The sequence below is a fragment of the Monodelphis domestica genome, chromosome 2 (assembly GCF_027887165.1).
Source record: "Monodelphis domestica isolate mMonDom1 chromosome 2, mMonDom1.pri, whole genome shotgun sequence".
NCBI classification, from domain to species: Eukaryota; Metazoa; Chordata; class Mammalia; order Didelphimorphia; family Didelphidae; genus Monodelphis; species Monodelphis domestica.
In genome coordinates this window covers 513394775-513416700 of record NC_077228.1, presented here as the reverse complement: position 1 = coordinate 513416700, position 21926 = coordinate 513394775, and the positions used below count along the sequence as shown (strand labels likewise).

Here is a 21926-nt window from a genome sequence, read left to right as displayed (position 1 = left end):
TCTGGGACAGATACTCATAGCTGATAGACTCCTTGGTTCCTACTAATTCATCACTCTGCTTAAGAAAACTCAGCTGGGGCAGCTCAGTAGCACAGTGCATTGAGCACAGGCTTTGTGTTGGGAGGATCTGTGTTCAAGTTTGGCCTCAGATGCTTCCTATCTGTGTGACTCTATTGTTGAACCCTTGCTTGCTTTAGAATGAATACTAAGAGGGTTTTTTTTTTTTTAAGGAAAAGTCAGCCAGATCTCTTCTTTTTTTGCAGAGATATAGAGACATTTCCTAGCTCTGTGACCCTGGACAAGTCACTTAACCCTGTTTGCTCTCAGTTTCCTTATCTATAAAATGAGCTGGAGAAGGAAATGGCAAACCACTCCAGTGTTTTTGCTAAGAAAACTTCCAAAGGGGTCACAAAGAATTGGATACAACTAAAAATGCCTAAACTACAACCAAAGGGATTATGGGGGAGAAATGTTGCACGTATCATCGGACACAGTTGCTGTGATGGGTGTTGGTTAATTTTGCCTCACTGTTTTTTTACCCTTCCCACCCCCCCTTTTTTATTGTTCATTTCAGTGGAGACAGATTTGGGAAATAATGGTAATGGGAAAACAAAAGATATAAACAAAGGCTTTTAAAAATAAATTAAAAAAACAAAAACAAAAAAGGGAAAAGTCAGACACAAAGAATTCAGGCCCAGTCACATCTTTGACTTCCAATGACTTCCTCCCCCATCTTCCTCTCTGAAGAATTTTCCTATTGTTCAAACAAATGTCAAAAATAACTCCCTGGTGGCCTTTCCACCTTCCACATGCCCTCACCTTCTGAACAGTGAGTCACAGCTGAACACGACTGGCTTTCAGCTGCCAAGATCCCCCCTTGCTGTGCCCTGCCAGCTCTCCGTGCTGTCTGCCCAAAGTTGACTCTGGCATGGTCTGGGCATCTGGCTATTTTCATTCTTCGCCATTTTCTTTCCTGAATCTGCATCTACCCTCATCCACCTCCCTAGGATCTACTTGGCTTGGAGGCGGGGTGGTAGTGGAAGTGGGGCTGCCACGAACAGAGCCCACTAGCTCTGGAGTGAGGGGTTCAAATCAAAGCTGATGGCACCCTTTGCCCAAGACACTGAGCCATTGAGTTCCTTTCTTTTCTGGGCCCAAACTCTCAGCACCTGTAAAATGAGAGGATGGGACCCTTCTAGCCCTGGGATCTTATGATCTTCCTATCCAGTCCCCGGGACAAGGAGGGGCAGACAAGAGATCACTGGCCTCTCCTCATATCTAAATGATTCGATTTTAAGAACCTCATCGCTAAAACGCTGCTTTTTTAAACCCTTCTCATCCATCTTAGAATTGTCTTAGAGCCTTAGATCCTTAGGTTCTTTCTCTTTCTTTCTTTCTTTCTTTCTTTCTTTCTTTCTTTCTTTCTTTCTTTCTTTCTTTCTTTCTTTCTTTCTTTCTTTCTTTCTTTCTTTCTTTCTTTCTTTCTTTCTTTCTTTCTTTCTTTCTTTCTTTCTTTCTTTCTTTCTTTCTTTCTTTCTTTCTTTCTTTCTTTCTTTCTTTCTCTCTTTCTCTCTTTCTCTCTTTCTCTCTTTCTCCCTTTCTCCCTTTCTCCCTTTCTCCCTTTCTCTCTTTCTCTCTCTCTCTCTCTCTTTCTCTCTTTCTTTCTCTCTTTCTTTCTTTCTTTCTTTCTTTCTTTCTTTCTTTCTTTCTTTCTTTCTTTCTTTCTTTCTTTCTTTCTTTCTTTCTTTCTTTCTTTCTTTCTTTCTTTCTTTCTTTCTTTCTTTCTTTCTTTCTTTCTTTCTATCAATCCAGTACTTAGAATGTGTATTAGTTCCAAGGCAAAAGAGCAGTAATGACTAGGAAATGGGGGGGACGGGACTTTGCTAAGAAATATCTGAGGCTAGATTTGAACCCAGATTTCTCTATCCACTGAACCACCTTGCCACCCCACAAATAGTTTTTCTTTGAATCCCCAGCATCCCACAAATGCTTACAAAATGCCTTTTCTCTGTGTGTCTGTCTGTCTGTCTATCTTTCCAGCTACCGCCAGTAATCTCAGTGAATTTCCTAAGCTTTTATTACACGTAATGAGAGCCGTCATTTGAGAAGTGACTTTTATATCAATTAATCCAAAGGCTTGACTTCATGAGAAACTAACTTGCTTCCACTCAGCATTTATGTGAACAAGGAGTACCAACCCACGCCTGCCTCCAGCCTCGTCTGCTCTGTAGAGAACGCACAAGTCACAGAAAGGCTCGGAGAAGTCAAAGGATTTTTTCTAGGTGGAAATACAAAAAAAGGAGGCTTCTTGTCACCGCTTCTGTATACAGAGTGTAGACGGATATTGCCTCTGAAAGAACCACGCAGTGTGGTTCAGTAGACAGAAGATGAGCTGGCCTGAGAAATAAGGAAGAAGCAGACCAGCCAGGCTTCTCACATCTACCTCTTAGAACTGCTGGCATCCTTCAAAGCTCAGCTGAAGCCGCCTCCTCCTTTCCTGATCCCCCCCTGTTATGCTTCTGCTCTTCCCCTGGAAATGGCTCTGAACATATTTTGTATGAGATTCTCTAAGTGCACGATGATCTCTCCCAATAGGAAACAAGATCCTTTGGCATTTATGGGATTGAGCTGAGTTCAAGGAGTGCCTCTAATATATACCGGCAAGTCAGGGGTTATGTTATTAACTTGGATTTCAGAGTCTGTGGGTAGATTTCAGGATGGGAGCTCTGATGGGAGGGGATTTTTGCTAATCTTTAGCTTCCTTTGTCATCCATATCTTTAGTTTATGGATTTAAAAACCTTATTCTGAGAAGGGGTCCATCGGCTTCACCAGACGGCCAAAGGGATCTAGGACACACACACACACACACACACACACACACACACACACACACACACACACAAGATTAAGAATCCTTGTTTTAAGAGTATAAGTTACATAGGGATGGCCAATTGAGAGTTCTTCATCCCAAAGAAATCAGAGGTCCACCCTATAATTGGGGAAGGAGAGCAAAGGGGAACAGAGTAGGGACTTAATAATTGCTGAAAGAGTGATTGATATTAGGCACAGTCTAAAATCCCTTCCCAGTGGATTTTAAGAGGTTCAGCTAAATTATTTAAGATAAACAAAGCCTGCTCCTTCCAGGGCTTTTAAGCAAACAATCACCAAAAGGATAGCTAATTATTTGTGTCTGCATCTACAGGAGGACAGATAAGAGTAAGTAAGTTTTACTTCCTAATACCAAAAAGCAACAATATTTCTAAGAGGCCATTAATGACATAGGAGATAATAGTTCTAATAATATTAGTCTTAAACCTAGAAATGTAGCCTTGGGCTAAGTGTTGTTATTTTGTTTTTGTTCAGTTGTTTTCAGTTGTGTCCGACTCTTCGTGACCCCATTTGGGGTTTTCTCAGAAAAGCTTGCCATTTCCTTCTCCAGCTCATTTTACAGATGAGTCAACTAAGGCAAACAAGGTTAAGTGACTTGCCCAGGGTCCCATTACACAGCTTGTAAGTGTCTGAGGCCAGATTTGAACTTGGGTCTTCCTGACTCCAGCATTTCCTGGCACTCTATTCACTTCACCATCTCACTGCCACTCTTGTTAAGAGTGTCTTAAATGCGGAATTCTGACCCTTCAAGGAGATCATACCATAGAAAGCACAGGGACTCCTCAGAATAAGGTTTTAAAATCCATATCCTGGGTCAGTGATGGCGAACCTTTTAGAGGGGTAGATGATGTAAGAAATGTCCTCTGGCAAGAGGGAAGGTACCAGCCTGGTCCAGCATCCCTTTGGCTTTCTAGTAACAAACTGGTGAATTCTGTGCTAGGGCTATGGTGCACATGCATGCCATAGGTTCACCACCATGGTCCTAGGTTAAGTTAGCATTCACCCCAGAAATATCTCTTTCTAAGCTAAATACTATTAGGTTAATGGCATTCTTGGTAAAATATTTATTTAGCATATTGGCTACCAAGTGGGTCCTAGAGGTAGGCAGACAAAAACTCAAGGTCCCAGTGAACTTTCACAGTCCATAATTTGGAAACACACTTTCACTTTCTCTGACCATTTTAAAAAAAAATGCGTTTCCTTGTCAACTTAGAATATAGGTCAGTTTTATATCAGATTTCCATCATCTTTCAGTTTCTTTGTCCCTTTCCAACATAGTTCAGTTTCACCATCCATTTCCAATATCTCCAATCAGTTTCTTTGTCCACTTCCAATAAGTCAATTTCATTGTTTATTTCCAACCTCCAGCAATTTCATCATCCATTTCCATTGCCTCTGTAATCTCCATTTTAAAAGATGCTTGGAGGCAACCAGGTGGATGGATGAGTGGATAGATAACTGGATCTGGAGTCAAGAAGACCCAAGTTCAAATCTAGCCTTAAGAGTTTCCAGCTGTGTGATCCTGGGCAAGTTGCTTAACTAACTCTCAGTTTTCCCCTCTGTAAAATGAGAGTGCCTACCTTCCAGAGTTATCAGTGAAGATAAAATGAAATCGTATTTGTTAAGTGCTTTACAAATCTTAAAATGTTATAGAAATACTAGCTAGGGATGCTTTAGAAAGAAAACAAAAAACAAAAAAATAATCTCACAGTCCTGGAACTTTCTTTTCTTTCTAGACAATGGGAAAGAAAAATTCTCAACAAGATCCTGAAAAGTTCACAACTGTCCCTTTGGGACCTTGATAGGCTTAATGGTTTATGTCAGTTTCATTAAAAATGTATTTTTCCCTCCCCAGCTTAGAACATTGACATTTGGTGTTCCTTAGAAAACAAACAGATCGGTTTTCACTGCCCTTTGGTGGCCTGGGTGAATGTAATAGGATAACATCATCTCAGACTGTACCACTGACTTCCTCCCACCCATCATCTGCTCCAGTAAGGCATCTTTTCATACCTGTATGGGGGAGACTGCGGCCGCTGGTGCTGTCCTCACTGGAATTCCACTCAGGGGACTCCTGGGGGTCTTGTGCACTGAGACACTCTGCCCAGGGCCACCTGCCAAAGAAAAAGTTGATGAGGTTTATGTGCTCTGTTAGTCTAGTCAGGAAATCACCATCAGTGCTTGAACTGAGGGAGAATAGATCCTGGATTTTGAGCTGGAAGGGGCTTTTGAGGTCATTTGGTGTAACCCCTTAACTTTGCAGATAAAGAAATTGAAGTCCTGACTTACCCATGGTCACACAGGTAGTAAATGTCAGGGGCAGAACTTGAACCCGGGGCTTCTGACTCAAGCACTAGCCCTAGTTCTCCCATACTACAATGCTTCTCTGTCAGAGTGGGACACCACTTTGCCACTTCTGCCAAGGGCCAACATCTAAAGTATTAATTTTGGGGGCCAAGAACTCATCCTAAGACATTACTTGTAAACCATTTCTCTAGACAATATATAATACTTGGGAATCTACAAAGAAAAACACGGGAATTATATTAACACAATTACAAAACTCTTCACACAAAGAAAGTTAGATCTAAACAATTGGAAAAACACTAACTGTTCATAATTAGGCTGACAATCCTACCTAAATCAATTTATTTATTCAGTGCCATACCAATCAAACAAACAAAAAAACTCTATTTTATAGAACCAGAAAAAGTAACAAAATTCTTCTGGAAGAACAAAACAAAAGATCAATAATATCAAGGGAATTAATAAAAAAAATGTGAAGGAAGGTGGCATAGCAGTGCCAGATCTTAAACTGTACTATAAAGTACTGATCATCAAAACAATTTGATACTGGCTAAGAAATAGAAGGGTGGATCAATGGAATAGATTAGGGGTAAATGATATGCAATCTAGTGCTTGACAAACCAAAAGATCCCAGCTTTTGAGATAAGAATTCACTATTTTACAAAAACTGCTGGGAAATTTGGAAAACAATATGGCAAAAATTAGGTATAGATCGGTCTCTCACAGCCCATGCCAATATAAGATCAAAATGGGTATGTGACACAGACGGCAAGGGTAATATTATAATTAGGGGAACATAGAATAGTTTACCTGTGAGATCTATGGAGAAGGGAAGAATTTATGACCAAACAAGAGACAAGAGACCATTACAAGATATAAAATGAATAATTTTGATTATATTAAATGTGAACGGTTTTGTACAAACAAAACCAATGCAACCAAGATTAGAAGGGAAACAACAAACTGGGAAAAACAAAGGTCTCAAGTATATTAAGAACTAAGTCAAATTTATAAGAATAGAAGTCATTCCTCAATTGACAAATAGTCAAAGGATATGAATAGGCAGTTTTCAGATGAAGATATCAAAGCTATCAATAATCATATGAAAAAATGTTTTAAATTCCTCTTGATTAGAGAAATGCAAATTGAAACACCTCTGAGGTAACACCTCACACCTATCAGATTAGCCAATATGACAGTAAAGGAAAATGATAAATGTTGGAGGGAATGTGGCAAAACTGGGACACCAATATATTGTTGGTGGAGTTCTGAACTGATCCAACCATTCTGGAGGGCAATTTGGAACTATGCCCAAAGGGCTATAAAAGAATGCATATCCTTTGATTCAGTAATACCAATACTAGGTCTGTATCCCAAAGAGATAAAAAATATGGGAAAGGAACTGCTTGTATAATATATTTTAATAAATTTATAATTGATCTTTTTATGGTGGAAAAGAATTGGAAATTGAAGGGATGTCCATCAAATGGTGAATGGCTGAACAAATTGTGGTATATGATGGTGATGGAATCCTATTGTGCTATATGGAATGATGAACAGGATGATTTTGGAAAGATCTACATGAACTGATGTAGAGTGAAATAAGCAGAACCAGGAGAACATCACACACAGTTGTGGAATGATCAACTGTGAGAGACTTAGCTACTCTCAGCAATACAATGATCCAGGACAATTCTGAGGGACTTATGAAAAAGAATGCTGTCCACCTCCAGAGAAAGAACTGTTGGAATCGAAATGAAGATGAAAGCATAGCATTTTTCAATTGTTTATTTGGGTTTATATTTTGGGGTTTTGGTTATAAAAATGAACAATATGAAAATATATTTTGCATGATAATACATATATACCTCAAATTGAATTGCTTGCCAGCACTGGTGGGTGGAAGGGAGAGAGATGAATTCAATCATATAACTTACGAAAATTTGTGTGGAAATTTGTTATATGTAATTGACTAAAGAAAGAAAAAAAAAGAAAAGAGAGAGAAAGAAACACAGAGAGGAAACAATGAAAGAAAGAAAGAAAGAAAGAAAGAAAGAAAGAAAGAAAGAAAGAAAGAAAGAAAGAAAGAAAGAAAGAAAGAAAGAAGAAAGAAAGAAAGAAAAGAAAGAAAGAAAGAAAGAAAGAAAGAGAGAGAGAAAGAGAGAAAGAGAGAAAGAAAGAAAGAGAGAAAGAAAGAAAGAAAGAAAGAAAGAAAGAAAGAAAGAAAGAAAGAAAGAAAGAAAGAAAGAAAGAAAAAAGAAAGAGAAAGGAAGCAAGAGAAAGAAAGCAAGGAAGGAAGGAAGAGAGAAAGAGAGAAAGAGAGAAAGAGAGAAAGAGAGAAAGAAGAAAGAAGAAAGAAAGAAAGAAAGAAAGAAAGAAAGAAAGAAAGAAAGAAAGAAAGAAAGAAAGAAAGAAAGAAAGAAAGAAAGAAAGAAAGAAAGAAAGAAGAAGAAAGAAAGAAAGAAAGAAAGAAAGAAAGAAAGAAAGAAAAGAAAGAAAGAAAGAAAGAAAGAAAGAAAGAAAGAAAGGAGGGAGGGGAGGGGAGGGGAGGAAGGAAGGAAGGAAGGAAGGAAGGAAGGAAGGAAGGAAGGAAGGAAGGAAGGAAGGAAGGAAGGAAGGAAGGAAGGAAGGAAGGAAGGAAGGAAGGAAGGAAGGAAGGAAGGAAGGAAGGAGCCATCTCTTTTGTTCCCATCAGTGAAGGAATGATTAGGTCAGTTTTAGTTTGGGGCAGGGGAAGGGGCCCAGACTGAGAGAGTAGGGTTCACCAGGGCTAACTCAGTGGTAGGAAAGGAAGTCTGGGAGCTCAAAGTAGGAAGTATTTATTACCCAAGCCATTTCCCTCTGTTTCCCCCCCTACTTCCAAGGTCTGAATATAGTAAGAGAACAAGTCAGAGCTAGAAGGACCGTTGGAGATGATCTTGACCAACTTCTTCATTTCAAAGGGGGGAAGACAGGCCCAAGAAATGAAGGGACTACAAATGCAAGGTCATTTGGGCAATTAGGGGCAAAGCCAAGACTCAGAATTAGATCTCCCCATTCCCACTCCAGTGCTGTGTTCGGAGCCTAATTTCCATGAAAGTGATCACCAGAGTCTTTTGTGGAGACAAGCATGCTGCAGATGTCATAAGATGGACGTGCTTGGCTTGTGTGTGGACAGAGGGGAGAGGGGACAGGGAAGGGAGGTGGGCAATGCTCCATGGATCCCGTACCTGAGCATCCAAGGTCAAATGACTTGATCAGCGACTTAACAGTAGCTGCTGACTCTGAAGGTGTTGGGGAAGTTCTGCTCACACAGATCCCTTGCCACCGGCTGGGGCCATCCATTTCGGAAGAATCTGGCTCTTCATTTACAGATCTGTGTGGAAAGGCAGAACAAGATGAATAAGGAGGGAGTAAGGGGGGGATATAGAAGTTTCTGAGAGCGACGGAGTATGAGAAAACGAGCAGGACTGGGGTGGGGGAGAAGAGTCCCAAGTTTCAAGTCATTCCTTCTCTTTGCCAGTTACATTCATTGCGTTAGGAATTATTTTGGGTCCTATTATCTACTTATAAATAAGATAGCGTTTCTCTTGAGAAGTTCCTTGGGCTGGCCTAAAATAGCGATTCTATGTATAGCCCTAACCAGCTGTGTCAACCACAATAGCGCTAGACTAAACAAGCCTCTGGGAGGATGCTCTGGGTCTCCAGGTGAGGACCAGTTTCCTGCCTTGTTGCAAGCTTCCTGGCATCTCAGCACCATCTTTACAGGGGTCAGCATTACAGAAACACTGTCAGAGCTGGAGCGAGACCTTGGGGATCCTCTCATCCAGGCTAATTTTTCAGAGAAGATGACTGAAGCAAAGCTGCTTCCTTAAGGTCACCCAGCTAGGTTGGTGGCAGATCCAGGGCTAGAATCCCGAGTTCTGATCTAGCATCCTGAGACAAAAGGACAACTGAACCCGACATAAAAACCCAAAGGGAAAACATCTTGCTCGTTTATGTTGATAAACAGTGTAAAGACCTAAAATGTGAATGATGTGCCAATACTCCTGACTCAAATTATTATTATAGCTCCTAAGCTTTGGCAATTTAATTTGTTGGTCCTTAGTTCCCCAAACCTTCTCTTCCTAGAATAAACTGAACAGGGTCCAGAACTCTCCATGCAGTTAAAAAAAAGTGGTGTCTTTTGAATAAAATATACTCCACTACAAAAGTCCAAATAAAATCCCGCCATTCCTTGCCTCCTCATCCTCCCTCTGGCCCTAGCTTTGTCTCTGCAATCTAGTCACCCTGCCAAGAAGTTAACTAGATATTCAGAGTAAGGAAGGAACTTTAGTTGAAAACAGCCAGTCCAACTCACACTCATTTTGGAGACGGGGGAAACCAAGTCCCCCAAAATGGGGCAAGTTGGGAGAGAATTGAGGCAGGGAGGCCAAACAACAAGCTATAACAATAGTCTAGGTGGGAGGTGATAAGGGTCTGAGCCAATAATCCTGAAATTGTACCTTAAAGTTTACAAAATATATATAAATGTATATCAATACTCGGAATCTTACAACGAACCTGGGTGTTTAGTGCTCCAGGAATTATAATTCCCATTTACAGATAAAGAGGAGGTTAGAGGATTAACATAAGTTATTCAACTGGTAAATATCTGAGGCTGGATTTGAACCCAGATTTTGACTTCAATTCCAGCACTCTCTCCCTTAAGAAAGTTCACAGACCATGGTGGATTGACTCCGTGGTACTCTTTCTCTCTGACAAAAAGAAATAGAGTGAAGATGGGGAGGAAAGGAATTAGGGCACGTCAATCCCAGAAGAGAAGGGGAGACGACTCATGTTTCTATTCCTGACGATATCCAGGGTGGTCTTTAATGGAACTGGCTACTTGTCTTTTAACTAATTCACTTAGGGTACTTTTATGCTTTTTTGAAATGCAGGCCATCCCTGGAAGGCAGATGGTTTGGGAAATCCATCTTAATTCCATTTTCCAGTAATCCAATAAGAAGTTCTGAGTGTACCCCTCCTCCCTGGCATGCTGATGGCTTTGTCCAATCTCTTTCAATTATCCAAAATTTGCCATTTGTCTTTGTATCCCTAGCGCTTAACACAATGCCTGGCCCAGAGTAAGAGCTCAGTAAATGCTTGTTGACTCAATGAGTGAATGAATAAAATCTTCCATTGTTTAAAAAAAAACAAACCAACCCAACACAACAAAGCAGAAAACTCACTTGGATTTAATTTATGATACCAAAGCTAATGTGATTCCTTCCCATGAAATTGGATAAAATCAAAACTGCTGGCTTGGCTCTCCACTGGGAATAGTTTAGTCCCCCTCTGTCTGAAGGTACTGCTTGGAAAGGGCATTCCAGGAAGACTATTAGGATGAGACAAATTTATTTTGGGGGGATCAGCAAGGAAGACAGGCTACCAATTACTTAGGAAACATCCTTTTTTTTAAAGCCAGCCCTTTGGGGTAGGAACATCCTCTCTAGATTCAGACTGGCAACTTCTCTGTACATTAGATTGATTAAATGACCTGCTCTGTCTACATCTGAGGTGGAACACGAACTCAGGCCTTCTTAACACTCTCTAACCCCTCTACTGCACCGTTTCTAAGTTATGCTCTAAGAGATTTAAAATAAAACACCCACCAAATGATTCCCTCCACACCCTGCCATCCCCAAAGGCAGTAAACCAAGATTTATCATCACAGAACAACAGAATGAATATCAGAACTGGAGAGGGCCTTTTCATCCTCGTCTTAGAGGTGAGAAAACTGAAGCCCCAAAGGGAAAGTGACTTGTCCAGGGTCACACAGCAAGTAGCACAACCAGGATGAGAACCCAAGTCTAATGGAATTAAGATACATCAAAGCTTGAAATGAATAAGCACGGGGTCAGGGGGTAGGGAGCGGGGAGATTTATTATCTATTTAACAGCACAACTGGGTCTTTCTGATTCTCACAATCACAGGACATCAGAAGTCATCTAGTTAAACTTAAACCCAATCTAAAATCACTCTGGTGATGCCCTGGACAAACACACAGTCATGCAGCTTTTGCTCGAAGGCCTCCAATGAGAAGAATCCTGCTACTTTTCCTGCAAGCAACCCCTTCTACTCTGGGATAGCTAGGCAATTCCTCCTGAGAGTGAGGCCAAGCTGTTTGTATGAAAATCACGGGCACTTGATTGAGACAGAAACTAGAAGGCATTCTTTATCCAGGCAGTATCCCGACTTGCCAGCTAAAAACAGGGTTTCTGAATTAAATCTCCTAGGAAGGCCTCGTTTCCTTTTTTCCAAAATAAATTAGACACAAACCCGGGGCTTTCTTCCCTTGCTTTTTCCTCCCTCCCACTCTACTCTGAGCACTTAGACTATAAGAGGGGCTGGATAAACCCTTGGTGCTGGCCTGATTCGTACTGCCTCTCCTCTGTAGTTTCCTATTTTAGCTTTGATCTGAAATGAGTCTGTCATACGGCACTCCAGAATATTTAAAGAAAATAGGGATCCCCCATCTCGGGCACACCTAGGCTCTCCTTTCAAATCTTACTGCTTCTCTTTGAAATACAGCTTGCTGGCAAAGGTAAGGACAGCCTCTGCCCCAGACTCCTCCCTTCCTCACACTCTGCTCCCATCATCCCCCCCCCTTTTTTTTAATTAAAAAGACTCGAGTGGTCTTCCTTTGAAAATGTCAGTTACCAACAAGTGGCTAGTGATTAAACAACTCTCCAGAGGCTCTTTGAAACAGGTCCATTTATTAGTAGAGTTTTCACATAGAAAAGCCAGTAGCGGATACAGGTGGTGCAAGGAGAGCCCAAAGGGCTATGGGTAGGTGAGCTTGTCCATTCACATGTCGGGCACCCTCCTTGGCATGCAGTCACTCAGAGCACCCCCTGCTAGGGAGATGGCAAAGCTGCATGACCCAGAACCCACAAGAGGCCAAGTCGAGACAGTTTCTGAAATATATGTGCAGAGGCACAGGAAGCCTTTCTTCTGATGTCCTGGAGAGATTTTCTAATGATTCTCTGCTGACACCAGGAAAAGCCTCCCTGACCGTACACTTGCCCTGAGTGAAGCTACACAGACTTCGACCCTCCCTGATGTTATAGTTGGTGGGCAATTACTCTTGCCCCATGCATTGAATAATTAAATGCTGCAAAAAAGTTAAATAAAAAAAAAGCAAAAATAAAACAAACCCCGCCCCCCCCTTTGTATTGCCTGTTATAAACCAGACCCTCAAATTAGGGAGGTTTCTGACTATTGGGATTTGCTGAATTCAATCCAGATCTTTCCAAAGGCACAAACTCTAGGACATGTCCAGAAAAGTTTCCACCACCTTTATCAGACATCGCCACCTAGTGTACATCCCATTAAAAAAAGCCCATAGGGGCTGGTCCAAGGCAGGTTGGTTCCATCCATCTGGTGGTTGCCTTTGGCTTTCAGTAAAGGGAAGCTTAGTATCATCAACTGTCTTCCTCTCCTTGCTCAACTACATCCTCTGCTGGTCATCCATTGATATCAACTCCTCGTTGCATCCATTCTGTCCCTTGGCTGGAGCCATGCTTTCAGTGCAGTGGGGCTGGCTAGTTCATCGAGGGTGAAGGAGAAAGCAGGATGAAGAGGATGGACAGCTTTCTGGCTCTGTCCAAGTCGAGTCTTCACAGTATGGCTTCATTATTTTGTATTGTGAATTCCTAGAATATTCATGTTAAAATGGAAATAGAAAATAAACACATGCATGCCAAAACAAAACAAAATGAACAAACAAAACCCTGGTCTTGGGCTCTCCACCATGTTGGAATCCCCACGCCACTTTTCTCTTCCACGAAGACGAGTCATGGAGAACTGAATGAAATGACAATTCACAAGCTCTTGGCCATTTTGTACTCAGGGTGATCCTGAGATGTCCTGGAAGGGGGGGGGGGGTGGCTTTGGTGTTCTTCCATGGGCAACCCCAAGCTCTTGAAACTTTTTACTCATCTCTTGTGTATCCAGAGAGATTTCTGTTTTCATTTCAAAAAGAAAACCTGTTGCATCTTGGGAGAAAAAGGACTGAAGAAAAGGATGAAGGATGTTAAGGCTGACCAGGGCAGTGACTCCATCCACAATGGGGTGTAACACAAACAGACTGCATTCCCACGGTGGGAGATGGTGGGAAATTACTTGGGAAATAATTTGGCTCTTTGTAAAGAAATGCTCTTTTCCTAAAAAGATTTCCCCCTTCAGGCAGAAGAGGCTGAAGTGTCCAGTCATGGCAAGGGCAGGTCTGTCTTTTTCTTGCTCCGGGCTGTGCTAGCTGGCAGAGACCAGGGCACTGTGAAAACAGAAGAAAAAAATGGGAAGGGGAGGGATGGTAAAGGCATTACACCATGTGAAGAGATCTCAGCTTTACAGCCTCCATGTTGGGATTAGATGGGAAACACCTTATCTGAGGGAAAAAAAACTATCACTAAAAGAGAGCCTGGTAGAGGGCTCTTGGGATCCGCCTCTCCTTCTCTCTGCGTTGTAAACAATGACCAGGTGCCAAAGCCTGGCGCCATCCCACTGGGTCCCCACCAGTGAACAATTATGTTGGGAGGGCAGATCCGCATTGTTAAAAAGTCAAGGTCATCTGCAGTGGAAGAAGCCAATTTAGGCAGTGGCTTACGTAGCCCTCTATTGTCCTGAAGGTCTCGAGAGCCTACAGTAGGGGTTCTTAACCTAGAGTCTGTGAACTTGATTAAAAAGTATATGTGTGTAAGTACATATGTGTATACATGTATGCGTTCATATGGATGGGATAGAAGTATACATGTTGCAAAGGAAACCAATTATATTGAAACTTAGATATATACACATGTATATGCAGTTAAATGTGCTATATATGCACATATATATAATTCTATTTCAATATAATAGGCTTTCTTTGTAATCGAAGACATTTTATTTTATAGATTAAAAAACATCATTCTGAGTCTTCAGTGGACTGATCGCTCAAAAGGTCCAATAATGCAGGCAAAAGATATATATTTTTAAAATATAAACCCCTACCTTCCATCTTGGAATCAATACTGTGTATTGGTTCCAAGGCAGAAGAGTGGTAAGGGCTAGGCAATGGTGGGTAAGTGACTTGCCCAGGGTCACACAGCTGGGAAGTGTCTGGAGTTTGCAAGAGGTAGTTTTTTTTTAAGGGAGGAAGAGACTATTTTATCACTTTACTTTAAACTCTCTCAAGAGTACTGAGGAATGCTAGATCTAAAGTCCCACTATTGCAGAAATTTGAAATATATGCATGGACCCATCTCTATAGATGTTGTATAAACATTTCTATCTATTGATGCACTATTTATCTACCCATTCATTTATTTATTTATGTATCTACCTATCCATTTATCTATCCATTCATCCATCTTATCCATCCATCTATCTACATTTATCCATATCTATCCATCTATTTATCCACCCATCCATCCACCTATCTACTCATCTATTTACCTACTTATCCACCCATCCACCCATCTATCTATCATCTATCTATCTATCTATCTATCTATCTATCTATCTATCTATCTATCTATCTATCTATCCATCCATCTATCTATCCATCCATCTATCTAATCTATCTATCTATCTATCCATCCATCTATCTATCCATCATCTATCTATCTATCTATCTATCTATCTATCTATCTATCTATCCATCCATCCATCCATCCATCCATCTATCTATCTATCTATCTATCTATCTATCTATCTATCTATCTATCTATCTATCTATCCATCCATCTACCCATCCATCCATCCATCCATCTATCCATCTATCTATCTATCTATCTATCTATCTATCTATCTATCTATCTATCTATCTATCTATCTATCTATCTCACCATCTGGCTATCTGAAGCAGATTTGTGATTTCATCAATGTAGGGAACTCCAGGACAAACTTCCTTGTAATTTCAGAGTCTCAAGGAGTTTCCTGTCAGCTCCTCAAGAGCAGAGGCTGTTTCCTTTTGGTCTCTGTATCCCTGTCACATAGTAGGTGTTTAATAAAGGTCTGTTGAATATCTTCTATGATCTGTGTCAAAAGCAGAGACTAAAATAGAAGAAAGGTGATTAGGAGAAGGGCTTTGTTCTGGGAAATGAAAGATCTGAAGTTGAGTTTCTACACTCTTCTAAGAGGGAAGAATTTCAGTGGTGGGTGTGTGTGTGTGTGTGTGTGTGTGTGTGTGTGTGTGTGTGTCTGTGTCTGTGTCTGTGTCTGTGTCTGTGTCTGTGTAAATATATAAAAATCTCAGTGGCTTCTGAGGTGGGGGTAGGGACTTCCCAGGGACCCTCTCCATTGAGAGTCAGAGACTGTACTTCAACACCTCATCATCCGAGGTGCCGGGGCTCTTGTTCTAGGCAAGTTCAAGAATTTACCTCCATCTTCTCGTCTCCCCCTTTTAAGTGGCGGCAGGAGAGCTGCCAAAAGCTCGGTCAGACACAATAGCTGCAAGAAAGACACAGAATGGGCCCCACATTGGCGCACACAGACCAGACATTGGGGCTTCGTACAGACGCAGACGGATGAGGTGGAAGCTTTAGTTTCGGGAAAGTTCATGTGTCACATACTGTCTGCCAGGCTGTGCACTTTAGAAGTGACAATAGAAAGAAATGTACGGGGAACAAAAGAAAGAAAAAAGAAACAGGGATCCATGGGGTGGGCCAACCTTCACATTTTGAATTTCGGACTCTTTTTTTTTTTTCTAACTCACTAAAATAGTTAGGACCATGATTCATGCATTGGTTGATTGTGCATAACTTTTGTTCTTCCCTTTGTTACAAAGGCCTGAGGTTGAGAAGAAGAAGGGCATATTTGGAGATAACCCCGATATTTTTAAAAGGCATCCATAAAACTTTAAAAAATATAACCATAAACAGTCAAAATAAAATCTTGGTAAACAAATTTTTAAAATTCATGATCATAGTGCTACAAAAAAAGCATATATGCCTTTAACAAGATTACCTTCCCCCTGATACTCTTTCTTAGAGACAGATCTGATCCTCTCTGATAAAGATGTATATTTATGAACCCACAAGTGTCTACACTAGGAAAAAAAATAATGCTTGGTCAGTTGGAATGTGGGAAATACAACTTACACGCTACCGTACTTCTGGAATGGGTACATGGGTTAGTTAGCCCTTACTTAAAAAAAAAATGGAAATCCTTTTTGGTGGCTTATCAGAATTCCACACAAGGATTCTTAGTTCGGGGGCCCATGAACTTCTTTTTAAAAAATATTGTGATAGCTATGTCAGTAGAATTGGTTTCCTTGTGTTTTATTTGATATGATTTTGAGAAGGAGTCTGCAGGCTTCATCATGCTGTCTTGATATATAAACAAGGTTAAGAACCTCTGCTTTCTCATATACAGAAGTATCGTTTCTATATATAGGACAGTTGGGCCAGAGAGCTAAAGTCAGCATTTTAACAGTTAAAAGATGGTGGGTTGGTTTTTTCATTTCTGTGTCTTCTTGCTGTCTAAAATTAGGAGAAAACACTAATAGAAAAACTTGAGAATTTAATCCTTTTCCTTCTTCCATCTACTCGGAGACACCTGGCTCTAGAGGATTGGGGAGGGGAGGGATGGCTCTGACGCTGGCCATGATGGACCGGCCAGACTTCCTGATGGGTCAAGGGGGCCAGGCAAAGGAACATTAACAAGGCTGCCTAAAAAAGGGTCACATGAGGGAGTGCTTGGGAAGCTGGCAGTGCCCATGGCTCCTGGACTTTATGGCCAGAAATTACCTTAGCAGCTGAAAATTTCTCCCCTGCTGTCTAGAAAACCACCTTAGACAAAGTGGTTTGGTCAAAGGATGGTTTGGAACTCAAAAACCGTAAGTAGGCCTAAGTGAGTCAAGTGCTGTGGGGGGTTCTGTTGAGGGGAAGCAGGGGAAGCCACCAGGTCACAGAGGGGAGATAACAGACCTTGGGCCACGGAGGCACTTGGAAGAGGAGCCTACCTAGACTTGTGATTTCACTGGCTGAGGAAATCCCTATCTTCTCTGTACTTTAGTTTCAGAAATCTCCCTGAGTCACACCTATAGGGTGGCTCAGGAAAGCTCTGAGATACACAGAACATCTCAACTTCTCTTAATCATAATAACGTATTCTCACCAAATAGGCATCAACCTTTGTTGCTTTTACATGGCTAAAAGCTTGCAAATACAGTCAGCAGCCTCCTGGAAATTCAGTCCCCATTGCCCTATGCTAGTCACAGCTTTGCCTAAGCTCTTCTCTCAGCTACTTTGGTAACTCAGGTTTTTCAGGCTACCCTCTTTTTTAAAAAAGGCTATTTATGTCTTGATAACAAATGTTCACTTTTCCCAGACCCAGATTCCAGGACCATCTCTGCCTCCCTTTTGCCTCAACTATGTCATCCTGACCCTTCCCAAGGGGTCCCCATTTGCACAATCAGAAAGGGAATGAGACAGTCAGAGCTTGTTTTCCTTTTGTCTGAGGGTGCCTTCCTGGAGGTTCTTACCTGTCTTTCTTTCTTTCAGAGGCTGTGCTCAGAAGAAGTCACCGAGATATTTTCTGCAAGTTTTCTGGCTGTGGCTGAACCAAGAATGATTCCTCATCCTGGACAAAGGCTACGATTCAGGGTTCCAGCCAAGAATTCATTTAGCCAGAGTGGAAATGGTAAAGGAGCTGCCGCAGGGCCCCTGGGGACTGTGCCGGGCTTCGCTTGTGACTCCTGTGGTGTATTCAGGAAGAGACCGAGCCATCGGCAGCCTCCAAGGAGCAGCCACCTCTCGGGAGGAGGGCATTTTGCCAAGGGAGCTTGCAATGAGACAGGAAACCATCCCTGGGAGGCATCGTCTGATCATCTACCAAAGGCGGGGCCAATCAATGCAAGGAGAGACGCACGGGGACACGGGCAGACCCCATCCGAATTCAAGAGCATGTCGCATTCAAGATTGGGGCACAGCCCTGAAACTGGGGTCCTGGGATGGGGGGAGCTTTGGGGTATGAGAAGTAGCCAGCCTTGGAAGGCCTGAAAAGCAAGTATCTTGTCTTGAACAGTGACCACGAGTCTGAACCTTGAGCAGGTCCTAAATTCTGTTCCATTTGCATTAAGACATCTCTACTCCGCTATAGTCCCAAGTCTCTATTCAGAGACTCCAGCCTGTTTCCTATAGGCTACGGTCCAAGCGAAACTCTACAAGATGACGTTCTGGGCCGTCTCTAACCATCAGACCAAGCTATAACCACTTTCTCCAGCTATTAGCGTCTCCCTCTCAAAATTCTCTTGCATTTATTATATATATGTAGGCATAGTCATGGTGTAAATTATGTGTAGTATATATAAAAATATAAATAACAAACACATGTATTATATTGTATTCTATATACATAAAATATAAATAATAGAAACATGCATTATATGTAGATTCTATACAAATAAAAATAATATATAAATGCATGTGTTATATGTGTATTCTCGATGTAAAAATATAAATAATATAAACATGTATTTTATAGATATTATATAGGAACAAAATTAAAATTAAATATAAATACATGTGTATTCCATATAAATATAAAAAACATAAATGCATGTATTATATGTATCATACAAATAAAAATGTAAATAATATATAAATACATGCTGCATGTATATTCTATATAAATAAAAATATAAGTAATATAAACATGTATTTTATGTATATTATATAGGAATAAAATAAAAATAAAATATAAATACATGTGTTATATGTGTATTCTATATAAATATAAATAATATAAGTGCATGTATTGTGTGTTATACAAATAAAATGTAAATGATATGTAAATACATGTGTTATATATATTCTATATAAATAAAAATATAAATAATATAAACATATTTTATGTATATTATATAGGAATAAAAATAAAAATAATATATAAATACACATGTTATAAATATATAAATAAAAATATAAACACATGTATTATACATGTATTACGCAGCATTATGTATGCATATGTATATATTTACACATATTGTCTGTCTCCCTCTCAGATAAGAGTTTATGCTCCTTGAGGGCAGACTGCTTCATTTCTCCAGCACCTATGCCCAACACATAGTAGGTGATTCATAATTGCTTGTTGAGTTGTTGTTTTTTTAAATCCTTACTTTCTGACTTGGAATTAATACTACGTTTCAGACCCAAGGCAGAAGGCTAGTAAGGGCTAGTCAACTGAGATTAAGTGACTTGCCCAGGGTCATACAGCTAAGACTGATGAAGAATTATTGGGCATTAGAAATTAGGCCTTTGAGTTCTAGTTTAAAAACAGAGTGGGGAAGCAAGACAGACAGACAAATAAACAGAGAGGTGGACATATAAAAGCCAACAAATAGAGGGTCCATAATTAACAGCATTCCTCGTTTGTCAGAGGGATAAAATCTGCTCTTTCTCCCTTGACTTTCCTCGCAGGGGATGGAAGCTAATGCTTAATGAATGACTGAAATTCTGAAAGTGGAAATAGATATTCCAAAAGAGTGGAAGATCCTTGCAGGCAGGGGTTTTTACCTTTGTATCCCCTGATGTATGGCCCATAATAGATGCTCAATAAGCGTGGGGCTAGTATCCTACTTTTCATTCCTTCATCTCATCTTTATCCTTCTCCAGAATCAAAATACTCAAGCCTGGAGGTGGGAAACAGGGACAATGAGGGACTAATTAAGTTAGAACTCTCGCAGACCTTTGAGGGCTGTGATTCCATTCTCTAAAGCCTCCATTAGTCACAAAAATGGGCATCTGAAATCAGAAGATGGCAGGGAAGGACCTCGGACACCATTTAGTCCAAAATCTGCTCGTTTGTCAGAAAAGGAAATCGAGGCTCCAGGTCATAAGTAGGATCTGCCGTTTGTCTGATTCTCACTGTTCTATGATTGTCTCCCAAATGAGTTCCCTGGTGAACCAGCCTTTTGACTCTACCAAAGAGAGGGAGAGGCCAAATTCTGCAGCCTGTTTTCCAGCTCAAATGACTGCCACACATCAAACCTCGAAAGAGAACGACTCCAAAGAATTTCCTGAAATCAAGTAGCCCACAGTACGAACATTTATTCCTGACCATAAGGAGAAAAACTTTTGAGATTTTATTAGTCCCATGGTAAGTGCAAAATAATGTTTAAAAGCTTTATTTTGTAACACAAGCATCAATGTTCATCTCCTCTCCGGAACCATTTAAAGCTGCCTCATTCTCAAGTACGTGGAAGAGTTTTATGGGATGGAGTAGGCTGAGTTTCTCCTGCTCAAAGACATGAGGGGGAACCAGGTCAAGCCCTGGCTAAGGTCGCTCCCTAAGTCATCATTTCCTTGATTTCTAAATAAGGATTTCTTCGCTCAAACGGTCTCCTGGTGAGGAACACCCTGCACTAATGCAAACTGGTACCTTTTCTGAATTTAGTCTTAAGAGAGGCCTTCAGGGTGAAAAGATCACATAGCCAGAGGTGGGAAGTGACCTCAGCTCTCTCCGGGCTCTGAGGCTAGCCATTTGTCAACTACGCCAAATATTTATGGATGATGAATTGCTTTCACGGCCTTCCTTTGCACCTTTCATGGAATAGGCCATTTTTAGAGGCCTTCTATGAATTTATTTGGGGAGCTCTAGAAACTGAGCCTGACCTGACGGAGGAAGGATCAACCCTTTCCATCAGACAAATGCTCTGCCTGAGAATCATCACACTTTCCCTGCCAGAAAATGGCACTCCTGCTTCCTAAAAGCATCCTCTCTCTAGGATAATGGGAAGTACCAAGATGGAAGGAAGACTATGAGGATTATGCCTATCCTCCATCATAAGCAGCGTCCTGACCAGAGGCTGCTGTGATTCCCTTGGCCGGGCAAGGGATCCCCAGAACACTCCTGATCTAGGTCCCGGGAGGCCGGTGCAGGGATCCCCAGAAAGAGACAGAAATCATGTTACACATAGAGCAACATACAACCTCTCAAGCCACATGCACGTCTGCGAGGCTGGCCATGAAGCCTTGGCTGCATGCGTGTTAGTGCTCACGGAGTCAGAGCCCTGGACACGGACCAACCTGCTGTTGCCCTGAACGGCCCCCAATTCTTTCTGGAGTTTGGCATTCTTCTCTTCTTCTTCTAGTAACTTCCGCTTGACCGTACGGAGCTCCTGTTGGGCCTCACACTTGATATCATTGGCCACCACCACCGCAGTCTGAAGGTCAGCTTGGAATCGCCTCCATTCTTCTGTCTCCTCCTACAGGTGGCAGAGGAGAGAGATGGAGAGTCGGGGACCTGCTCGGTGGGAAAGCCACTGGAGGTTCTGGATCACACCTATCCTGTTAGACCAGAGGATCATCAATCTAGAGTCAGAAGGGGATGTCAGAGGCCAAACCCCTCCTTTGACAGGGAAGGAAACTGAGCCCTAGATATGAAGTGACTTCATGGTTCCAGAGCCAGAAGAGACCTCAAAGGGCATCCAGTCCACAAGCTTTATTTTATATCTCAGGAACCTAAAGCGGCAGAAATTACGTGCCTCAGGTCACTCAGGAGTAGAAATGTTCTGGCTTCAGAGGCAGGGAGGGCAGCTCATTACCTCCCAGTTACAGGAAGATTACACGTTGGCACCAGAGCGGAAAAGAGTACTGGACCTGGAGTCAGAATCTCAGGGTTCAAATCCTGATGTTGCCATAAAGATTACCCAACCTGGATTTGAAGTTGGAAGCCCTAAATTCAAAACCTTGTGCCTGATTTACTTAATTCCTGGGACCTCA

The 21926-nt window shown here is 41.4% G+C and overlaps 1 protein-coding gene across 1 annotated transcript in view; it reads right to left on the bottom strand.

The window, feature by feature from the left end:
- The window catches only part of SPECC1 (sperm antigen with calponin homology and coiled-coil domains 1), a 316173-nt gene that overhangs the window by 119312 nt on the left and 174935 nt on the right, over positions 1–21926 (bottom strand). The window contains 3 exon segments of the mRNA XM_056819663.1: positions 4904–5004; positions 8407–8552; positions 21231–21409. Coding sequence (XP_056675641.1) covers positions 4904–5004; positions 8407–8552; positions 21231–21409 — 426 coding nt within the window.